The sequence below is a fragment of the Ochotona curzoniae genome, unplaced genomic scaffold (assembly GCF_017591425.1).
Source record: "Ochotona curzoniae isolate NIBS_2020 unplaced genomic scaffold, NIBS_Ocur_1.0 scaffold_4683, whole genome shotgun sequence".
NCBI lineage: Eukaryota > Metazoa > Chordata > Mammalia > Lagomorpha > Ochotonidae > Ochotona > Ochotona curzoniae.
In genome coordinates this window covers 6161764-6173306 of record NW_024467121.1, presented here as the reverse complement: position 1 = coordinate 6173306, position 11543 = coordinate 6161764, and the positions used below count along the sequence as shown (strand labels likewise).

Below are 11543 nucleotides of genomic sequence, written 5' to 3'. Positions count from 1 at the left end.
AAGCCATAAATGTTGGTAGCTATTGATCGAAATCCCCGGTGTGCATGCAAATCCATCTTAAAGTCCCCTGCCTTTCATGTGTGAGCGCTCAGGGGCCTCCGCCAGATCTTTTTATCGGGATCGACCCCCAATGTGCCTGGAGAAGACCCCGGATATGTAACGTGTGCTTATGGCCACAAGAAAGCTGTCTGTCACATTCTGTGTGTGTGTGTGTGTGTGTGCACATGCCAGGGTAAGTGTTCCAACCTAACACACACACACTTATGCACACACGCACACACACACGATGGGGAAGTTAAAGGAACAAAAGAATGTATTAAGAAGACGTGTAATGGGGTATTAAAATGTGTAAGTGTACAGGTGTCTGAGTGCATATAGAGATACTTACATAAATACTTTATATAGACACATTTCCAAAGCTGCTGCTCTTTATTTTTTCTCTATTTACTCTGACAGATTATATACCTTTAATTTTGAAAAATTAATTTTAAACTGCTTTCCAAAACTACCTATATTGCCAATATTTTAAAGGTAAGAAAAGGAGGGAACAAAAAGGTAATTTTGAAATGGCTACTAAATCATGTTGCTGTGTGTCAGAGGAATAGAAGTGTGTTTGTATGTGTGTGTGTGTGTGTGTGTGTGAATCTAAACAGGAATTGAGAACAACTAAAACTACCTGGTGTGCCCTCCCCCACCCCAAAAATGGACACTCTAGCCAACCTTTTGTAATGTCTTCTCAAAGGCTTTTTGTGAGTTTACTATTTCTTGGTTGTTTGACTCTTTGGTCTAAATCTTGAAGTTGGGGGAGGGGAAGGGGCGGAGGTGGGGTGGGAGGGATAGAGCTGGCAGTATATAAGTGCATCAGGAAGAATTCTAAAACGACATGATTGTCGCTGGCAATGGAAAGAGTCAGGTCATTTTACTTTTAAAAACAAACACCAGCATCTGCTTTTCCAGGAAACTTCGCCTTCTGCTGAGATCTTGTGCATTTTGCCTCCTGTGAAAATGAAAGAGAAAAACCCGGTGTGATAGATCCAGATGCAAGAGAAAGCCAACTCGGTGGATGGTATTAGCTGTGACGAGGCATTGTTCATTGCTGCCTCTTGGTTACGTTTAAAGCCTGAAATATCACGAGATCCATTCAATGATCCTTCTTTCATTCAAGGGACAAAAATGTAATTTGCTGTAGCTCTGATTTCTTGGGTGGAAATGCTAGCCTTAGATTTCAAAGGCAAGAACTAGACATCGTGGTTTGTACACACATTGATTAAGTTGAAGAGCGGCGATTACATCTGTGCTGAGTGCAACAGTAGTCCAGGGCTGACTTTTCAAATCCCAGCCTCCTGAGCGGCAGACTCTCTTAAATAGACTTCCTTAATTTCCGGATGCACTTCTCGAAATTCCCAATTCTCTTCAAAATTCCTGGGAAATTACAAGAGAGATGAGGGTGGGGGTGGGGAACTATGGCTGAGATTTCATCTTGTCAAGCAAACTACCTTTTTGTGTATCTGATTCCTCTGTGTGTATATGTATATCTCTCTATATAGATATACATATCTATCTATCTATATATAAAATTTTTCTTTTAGTCATATCTTCTGGTGTTAATCAGACCAGAGCAGGGAAAGCTGAAACTTTTGAATGTGAAGAAAGAAATTATTGTATCATTTTTTTTTTCTTGCAGGCTCAGAAATATCCGTTTATTCTTTTAACCACACGGATGTGTCTATTTTTGGAGGAACAAGGAAATGTATAAATGCTTGGGTTGCATTTATGCTGTAGTTGCAAACAGTGAACAGTTAAGAAGATTTTGCCAAATTTTGCAAAGCAGCCAACAAACTGCCTTGGGATAGTGGTAATGCAACTGGGAAGACCCCTGCACTCATTTGGCAATATTTTGGATATCCTTGGAAACAACACCAAAATGTGCCTCAATTTGACTAAGAAGAGGTTAAACCATTTTGATATTGATCCAAAGTGATTTTGTTAAAGCAGGATTTCATGGGAGAAAAAAAAAAGGGAGTTGTGGAAGATTCATGTAAACTACCACCCAACAGCAGCACAGAGCACTGAACGCGACTGCACGGCACAGCAGCACTTTCTTTTCATCGTCGTTACGTAAAAACCTCGGGAAGCACCTTGGGCGTTTTACATTTTCTTTTCTTTGCTGCGGGAGGAAGCGAGCTGCTCCCAGGAATTCTGACCAGTCCTGAACAGAACCCTGGCGAAAGCTGCGCTGAGGACCATGCTACCTTCCCTCCAGCCTGGTTAATTCTGAAAAGTGTACACATGTCTGGCTTATCTGTGCTTTGTTATGGGTCTGACGCGAAACTACCTCCTCCCCACCCCACCCCCCAGCAGAGAACTGAAATCCAGTTGAATTGTTACAGGGTTTTGGAGCTGGAGACTTGAACTGCTGCCTTGATGAAATAACTTTGTTTCTGGTTGTTAAAAAAAAAAAGGCATCTCAGAAAAAAAAAAAAAAAAAAAAGAAAGGAAAATCAACAGAAATTGCACACGTAAGTCGGTACTGGGGTGGTTCGCCGCGCGGTTTAACTTTGGAGCTCCCAGCCGCCCTCCTGCCTCACTCCCATAAGGGAAATATCAGGCTATTCTGCACATTTTCTCTCGAGCTCCATTTTCCAAAGGAAAAGGGGGTGGGGTGTATCTATTTAGGCTGGGTAACGTTTTCTAAAATGATTTTTTAAAATGATAATAGCTGTATCGATAAATTGCAAATAAGGCAGAAAGGAGGCAATATTTCTTTAAAGGGGAATATACCTTTTTTTTTTAAAGCTTGCACACGCTGCTTCTGATGAAGTCTGTGAGTCTACGAGTCAGGCTGTTTCTGAGCTCCGATAGTTTAATGGAAAGATTTATATACCGACTGTATTATTTACTTTGGGAGGGGAGGTGGCAGTATAAGGGTATGCTAATTAGTGGGAGATTTTGGGGGGAAGGGGTGGAATATCAATTTTTATTGCATCACCTGTCAGGAGTGTCCAATCAGCGTTGGCTTTAGGGGAATTAATTGATGAAGGTGTCTCCGGACGAGCTCACTTCACTCTGTCATTTTATTTGTAGCTAAAGCAGCGGCGGGAATAGCAGCTGCATTTCTTTTCTCTTTCTCCCTTCACATTCCATTATCATAGTGCTCCAATGGAGAAAGAAGGACTAGAGGGGCCCAGGTACTGATCTGCAACGGGGCCTTACACCAGCACACTGGCAGATCAGAAGCCGGATGGTCTTTTTTCCCTCTTTTTTTAAAAAAACGAGAACCAAAAAAAAGCCAGAATCAAGTCAGTGTAATTTCATGGGGCTTTTTTTTTTTTTCAAACCCCCTCCCCAATAATTTTGACTAGAGTTTGGCACTCCCTTCGCCGGGAATAACAGTCTTTGTTATTTTATTAGCAGGATGCCTTGAGACACACGCAGCATCTGGCGGAGGATTAACATACATACATGTGTATGTATGCGTCACGTATATATTTACTGCAAATGGTGGGGATCGCTTAGTGCCCGAGATGGGAGACCTGAAGTCAGGTTTTGAAGAGGTGGATGGCGTGAGGCTCGGCTACCTCATCATTAAAGGAAAGCAAATGTTTGCCCTCTCCCAAGTCTTCACGGATCTGCTGAAAAACATCCCGAGGACGACCGTGCACAAGCGCATGGATCATCTAAAAGTGAAAAAGCACCACTGCGACCTGGAGGAGTTGCGGAAGCTCAAGGCGATCAACAGCATCGCCTTCCACGCCGCCAAGTGCACCCTCATCTCCCGGGAAGACGTGGAAGCGCTCTACACCTCCTGCAAAACCGAGCGCGTGCTCAAGACCAAGCGCAGGCGAGCCGGCCGGGCCCCGGCCACCCAGGCGCCGCCGCCGCCCCCGCCGGAGCGCGTCCCCGCCGCCGCCGCGGGCCCCCGCCCGGGATTTTGGAAGGACGAGCACCAACTTTGGCGGGGCTTGAGCGGAGCGGCGCGGCCGCTGCCAATCAGCGCGCAGTCCCCGCGCCCGGGCGCCGCCGCCGCCGCGCGCCCCGCCGCCCATCTACCTCAGGTTTTTAGCAAATACCCGGGCTCGCACTACCCGGAAATCGTGCGCTCGCCTTGCAAAGCCCCTCTAAACTATGAGACTGCCCCGCTCCAGGGAAACTACGTCGCCTTCCACTCGGATCCCGCCTATTTTCGGAGCCTGCTGTGCAGCAAGCACCCGGCCGCCGCCGCCGCCGCTGCTGCAGCCGCCGCCGCCGCCGCCGCCGCAGCCGCCGCCTACTACCAGGCGTCGGCCTCCGGGACTCAGCCCAAGGCGGCGGCGGCCGGGGCGGGAGGCCCGGTGAGCCTGAGCTACCGGTGCAAGCGCAGGCGAGGGGGCGCCAAGGATTGCCTGCTCACGCCGCACTCGGGCGCCCGGCGCCTGCTGCTGCTGCCCAGGTCCTACAAAGCCAAGGCGGCCGCGGCGGCGGCGGCGGCAGCAGCGGCGGCGGCGGCGGCGGCCGCGGGGGCCACTTGCCTGGATAGGTTTCATCTGGTCAACAGCTTCTGTCCGCCTCCCCACCACCATCACCATCACCACCATCACCATCATCATCACCACCACCATCGGGCCCAGCCGCCGTTGCCGCAGAACCACCACCCCCCTCACCACCACCGGCCGCAGCCCCATCTGGGCAGCTTTCCCGAGAGCTGCAGCAGCGACTCCGAGTCCAGCTCCTACTCGGACCACGCAGCCAACGACTCGGATTTTGGCTCCAGTTTGTCCAGCTCCAGCAACTCTGTGTCCTCGGAGGAAGAGGAGGAGGAGGAGGGAGAGGAGGAGGAGGAAGAGGAGGAGGAAGAGGAGGAGGGGGGCAGTGGGGCCTCGGATTCCAGTGAAGTCAGCTCGGAGGAGGAGGAGGAGGAGGAGGAGGACTCGTCCACAGAGTCGGACTCCAGCTCCGGCTCCAGCCAAGTGTCAGTGCAGAGCATCCGTTTCAGGCGCACCAGCTTCTGCAAGCCGCCCAGCGTGCAGGCGCAGGCCAACTTCTTGTACCATCTGGCCTCCACCACCACCACCACCGCCGCCACCAAACCCGCTGCTTTCGAGGATGCCGGCAGACTTCCCGACCTCAAGAGTGGTGTCAAAGCCGAATCGCCAGAGGAGTGGAATCTGCAGGACTGGGCCCCCCAAGCGTCTCCGGTGTACTGCCCGGCCAGCCTGGGGAGTTGTTTCCCAGAGATAAGAAACGATAGGGTATCTGAGATTACATTCCCACACTCTGAAATTTCCAGTACTGTAAAGAGAACTGACCTGACAATTAACTGCCTGGCAGAGGGGGCCTCTTCACCTAGCCCAAAGACAAACAATGCATTTCCACAACAAAGAATACTCCGCGAGGCTAGGAAATGCCTACAAGCAACTCCTACAACACACTGTGCAGATAACAACACAATAGTTGCCAGGTTCTTAAATAATGAATCTTCAGGAGCAGCAGCAAATTCGGAAAAAGATTCCAAAATCCCTCATTGTCAGGAATTTGCTACGGATTTGCCCTCTTCGCAAACTGATCCCGAAGTGGGTGCAGCAGCAGCAGAGGCACCAACTAAGGCTGAGAACCCAGGGGCTGACACAGCTGACAAGACACTGCCAATTCTGCACAATATTAAAATCAAAGTAGAAGACAGTAGTGCCAATGAGGAATACGAACCTGACCTCATTACAAATAAGCTAAAGTGCGAGTGCAATGATACAAAGGGTGAGTTTTACAGTGTGACTGAAAGTAAGGAGGAAGACGCCTTGTTAACCACAGCCAAGGAAGGCTTTGCATGCCCTGAGAAAGAAACGCCTTCCTTGAATCCGCTGGCACAGAGTCAGGGCCTGTCATGCACTTTAGGTTCTCCAAAACCTGAGGATGGGGAATATAAATTTGGTGCCAGGGTGAGAAAAAATTATCGGACACTAGTACTGGGAAAGCGACCTGTCCTTCAGACACCTCCAGTCAAACCAAATTTGAAATCAGCTAGAAGCCCTCGTCCTACAGGTAAACCTGAGACACATGAAGGAACACTGGATGATTTTACAGTCATAAACAGACGCAAAAAGGTAGCCAGCAATGTAGCATCAGCAGTGAAAAGGCCATTTAATTTCATGGCAAATTTTCCTTGTCCACCATCACTCATTATTGGGAAGGATGGGGATTTGTGGCCGGCGTATTCCTTAAATACCACTAAGGAGCCCCAACCTCCTCACAAGGCCCATCCTATATGGAAATGGCAGCTGGGCGGTTCTGCAATACCTCTTCCACCTAGTCACAAATTCAGGAAGTTTAATTCATAAAAATGTTTTGGAAGATACTTTCTTGAACCATATTACCTTCCTTTTGTTGTAAACTGCACAGGATGGTTTGTACGAGTCCATTAATGTGTTACATCCCCCCCCCCTTTGGAGTCCTGGTTTATTGCATTTTGAAGACAGAAATCGGATTACCTTGTTTTCCCCCATTGCAGAGTTGTTGGTGTTTTTTTTTTTTTTGTGGAGGGTGGGGGCAGGGTGGGAGAAGGGTTGGTTTACATGCTACAGTCTACTTCAGGCTAAAGACTCAAGTAAAACTCAGTTATTACAGTGGAGCTGGAACACTTAACTGTTTCAATGCTAACAATGCACCCGGTACCTCAATTCAACTGCTACAAATAAATGTCAAAAGGTTGAATAATAAATATTACAATGAGCCATTAAGTTTATGCACTAGTTTTCAGACCTGAAAGTATAACTGTTAATTCAGTGAAAGTTTGTTAGCTTACATGGTTACAATGAGGTAGCAGGAAGTTTCTAAGAGCCCAAAATGTTGTTTTCTGGAGCTCTTGTTTGTGGGATATCTTTTTTTCTTTCTATTCCCCTCATTTCCTCTCCAAGAGTAGTTGCACTAAACTTTTTTTTTTTTTTTTTAGTGGAAAGATTGGGGTGTGAGTCCTGATTGAATCCTAGTTAAAGCTGCCTCATATATACCAAGCAAAAAAAAAAAGGGGGGGGGGTTGATTTTTGGAGGGGGAGGGGTAAGGTGTGTGATTTTACTTTTACAGCCACTCCTTGAGACTGGAAAAGTCCTTATTGTGTTCTCACCCAAGGTTTGTAATAAGGTGACTCAGTATTGTCCTGCTTACCTTGTGGTCTGAACAGGACTTTTCCAAACTGCAAAACAATTGAAGCATTTCCCTCACTAACAGGCTACGTTATGATCTAACTTTTCTTAGTGACAAAGCAGTAAATACAACCAAAAGGAGGAGAATGAGGGGTCAGAGTTGTAATACTCCAAATGAAAAATAACAGTTACTTCAGGGCTTTTTGGTATCAGAACTCAGGCACTTGGATTTTATTAGCTTGTACTTTTTCTGCATCCCTCTAAACTTTTGTTTTCAGACCATCCTGTGTAGACAGCAGGAGAATTTCTACTGCAAGTGACAATCAGAGGTGACTATCTATATTTGCACTTAAAATCAAAAGTAGTTCAACATGCAAATGGCTAGGGTCTATCTAGCCCTTGGTAAGGGCTATGCTGGGGTACTGTGTTGTGATGATGGAAGCAGTAAATCAAAATTATGGAAATTTGCACTGTTGAAAAGCATGCTTTAGCTTTATTTTCAATTAAAAACACTGTTTAAAATTCCTGGTTCCATACATTTCTACTTATTCCAGATTGAAGAACGGTTAACAGGAATGAATGGTTTTGTTGACATTCTCATTTGTAATATTTTTGCCTAAAAGAAATGCATTTACTGGGTGTAGTGTTTTGTTGTAATACTATGTGATCAGGTCAGTCAGATTCTGTACAAAACACTAATGGGTATCTTCCCAAATAACAAGAAAACTTTACAAACTTGTTAAAAATCAAGTATAACATGTTTCCCATTTAAGAAAGTGAAGCAGAGGTCAGTTGTTATTTTAATGAAAGTCGAATCTAATAATTTTTGGTTCACATTCCTTGGCCTGACAAATTATGTAACTCAGATCTCTGCTATCCTGAGTCTCAGTTGCATCTATAGATCATAAATCACAAATCAAAGCAAAACACCATGAAATGTTTACTGTATCAATTTAAGTCACTATTTCTCATGGAAATTCAGTCTAGTGGTGGTGGTTGTATGTATATATATATAATATATATTACATATATTAAATATATATATATGTAACCTTTTAATTCTACTCCCTTTGAAAATGTCCTTTTGTCTATAAATATTTCAGATAGATCTGGATGGTCCCAGCCCCAACTGCTGTATATGCTCTGTGGTTTTCCTCTTACTGTAAAGGACGAATGCTGGGAGTACCTGCATCCAAATACATGTGGGTGGAGTAAATAGATGCTCTGACCTGCCTCCCTTCCTTTCCTTCTTGAATATTGCCAGATGTCATTTCACTGGATTCTTTTTATTCTTCTTATTATTAGAATGGTAGATATGGTCAAAGCAAAAATGTGGGAATGTCATCCTTGAATTCAACTTTGTGTGTAATTCCAAAAACCAGTCCATGTTACAGTCAAGCCCCAGAAAGCTGAACAATGGGTTTCTCAGGCTGAGTTTTTCCCTCTTTGGAAGGCAATGTAGAATTGCAATGAATTGTCCTGAAAAATCAATCTGTAAAAGTCTCTCTCTCTCTCTCTCTCTCTCTCTTTCTATCACACACACACACACAGTGGAGATCTGCAATTTCTACTCTTTAATTACTGCTAAGTCAGGAAAGTTCAAAGTATGGGGACTACTACATTTAGACTAGTAGTTTTCATGTTGCCTATGGACTCACAGTTCCTAAACTATAAATTGAGAATATATATGAAGTCTACAGCAGATCTTGGGTGTAGGAGGACCATAGATAGAATAAGCACAATTTAAAACAAATATGCCCTCTGGAATTTCTGACATAAAATATCAGCCTCCAGCTTTGACACTTGGTCTCCTGCCCTCAGAGAATCAATAGCTTCAGTTTATAGGAGCTGGAGACTGAGCAGCATGGAGGCCGAAGCATTCCAGTGATACCATCAAAAGGAAAGAAATTAAATAGTCAACACAAATTCCACTCTATAGTAGTGCCCTAAGCCAGCCAACCACAGCAAAACCTGAGTTGGGGCTTCTGTCAGGAAAGTATACCAAATAGTGTGCAGTGAGTTGCAAGCACAAGGTATTCTTTCAGGTCCTGGTAGCCCCTTAGCTGTTTTCCCAACCTGCTGTGGGAATTATTCTCAGTACAGTTTATTTTATTTTGGTTGTTTGATGATTAATGACAATATCTAGATTTTTTTAAGGCTGCTATAAATGTCCCATTTGTTCAGAAAGCTAAGCCTTATTGAGAGAAAAACAAAAGTTACCTCCATTGATAGATTGTGTTTTTACATTGCAACGTTTTCAGGGAACCAGATTTCTTTTTCTTTTCTTTTCTTTTTTTTTTTTAAGCTCTCTGTGGCTCCAGGGTCAGCGATTCCTGAATCTGCCCTGCAACATGCATTCACAGGCAGGGAGAAAATGCAGGGAGAGGATCTTTGACTTTTTGGAGAAACAAACTCATTTTTGGTCTCCCATAAAAGTAAATTATCTGATAACACTGTGAAGCCAATATTTAATTATTTCTAAAAGAAATGTATCTGTCTTCCACAGTCAGGTTATCTGCCTTTATGGAAAATGCAGCTTGTTTTTTGGCCAACTGTTTGCTTTTAAAAGTGGTTGTTCTTTTCTACTGGCTTACTTGATTACAATGGAGTCATCTCAATAATGGTTGTTTATTTGAAAGTCAACAACTAGGAGCCACCACTAAACAGCAATAACCTAAACTAGATGGGCTGGTGTGTGAATTCTTCTTCGTGTCTGGGTGACTTTCAATGTTCTAGAAATGCCTCAAAATTCTAGTTCACAAGAATTGGGATTTTCTGCTGATACAAGAATGATAGTTTTGTTTGCAGGATGAGATGTTGAAATTAATTCCTCAAAAGCATTTTTTTTTTCGTGCAAGAAAAGCTAAAACAAAAATCCTCCATGGTAAAATAAAAATAAAGCAGTAGCAAATCTGCAAAAGAAAAAGAATGTGGTGAGTTTTGCTTCACCTGGGAAATAACTTCCTGCTGCAAAGGATGTAAAAAGAAGGAGTTCCCAGAGCAAAACTAGGAAGGAAAAAAAAAAAAAAAAAAAAAGCTCCCTGTCAGCTAACCTCAGGGAACTAGCCAGGAGGAACAGGGTATCCAACTCAGCGAGCCCGCCCGGTCACCCCAGTCATGCCCAGGATTTTCCCTCTTCCTGCAAGGAAGGACTGTGTGTGATGCTGGCGGTGCTTTAGTTTGCTCCCTAGGCCAAAGGGCATTTTGCAAACTCGCCTGGGAGGTGGGGGCGCAGGGCTGAGCTAGGAGGTGGGGGAGGGTTGCACTTTACCTGTTTGGCAGGCCCTCTTGCTCAAAAGAAAAAAAAAAAAGAAGAAGAAGAAGAAGGGGGCCCAGCTATCATTCTTTGCCCATGCCCTAGGCCCCCGTTCATCTTTCGCTCCTTTTCAAACTGTGGCGGCCTCACAAGCTCCTACTTTAAAAGGCCTGAGATGTTTTGCATGAAGCCCTCACAATAGGGGTTGAGGGAATTGACAGTTTCAAAAACAAGGCGTTCAGTCCTTTCCAGCTGCCGGGCCCGCTCTCTCGCACCAGCCCCGCGCTCCTCTCTGCTGGTGGCGTCCTCCGCAGCGCGCGGCCTCCCCCCCCACCCCGCCGGCCCGCGCTCTGGCCGGCCCCACCCCGCCCCCAGGCTGTGTTTGTAAACAGGGGTCAGCGGCCGGGGGGCTGCTGGCGCGGGCTTTGGGCCTGAAGGCCTGGCTGAGATGGGTGGGGAAGGTCGAAGGGCTGTGGGCTGAGGGCCTGCCTGAGGGCGGAGGAGGATTGCGGGAGGGGGTGGAGGGTGGTCTCCGGACCCTGGGGACCACGCTGACCCAGGGCTTTTCTTGACTGTCCGGCCAGGGGCCACCACCACCAGAAAGGGATGTAGCTGCCGCCATCTTGCATGGTGGCAAACTAATTTCTTTGTGACTTTACGTTTCCTGGCCGGATCTCTGCATTGCTCTGAAGGCGTGACGACTGCGCTCTCCCACCGGGCCTAAGAGCCTGCACCCTTGCTCCTCTCACGCCTCCTCACAGCCCGGTGGCCTCGTGGCCAGGTCAGCCAGCCGGGAGCAAAACGCGGGGAAGGGGTCTCAGGGTGCTCTACCGGCCTCGGCCCTACCCCCCACTCCCCGGGACTGGATCAGGGGAACAGCGACACGTCTCTCCTGTGCCCCGAAGGTCACCACCCATCCCTGCGCAAGGCACATGTTCCTGTCCCTCAGCACCTTTGCGCCCAGACCTCCTCTCTGCTGGAGCTCCGGCTCTGTGGGTTTCTAGCCAAGGCCTCCAAAAGTGATGCCTGTGGAACGCTAGTGGCAATTGGATGGGGCTTCCGCCCTGGACCAGTGTGGCGGCGAAGGCCTCCTGGGACTTGGCCCAAGACCAGACGCCGCAGTGCGGGAATGGCGCTGGAGCGCACTTCCAGAGCAGGAAAGACAAGGGCACCG

General features: G+C 46.6%; 1 protein-coding gene across 1 annotated transcript; it reads left to right on the top strand.

Annotated features, from left to right (window-relative positions):
- The first annotated feature begins 3524 nt into the window (after positions 1-3524).
- SKIDA1 (SKI/DACH domain containing 1) lies at positions 3525-6311 on the top strand. The gene has a single exon (XM_040967793.1). It carries the CDS (start codon positions 3525-3527, stop codon positions 6309-6311), a length of 2787 nt encoding a protein of 928 aa, XP_040823727.1.
- Positions 6312-11543: the final 5232 nt, after the last annotated feature.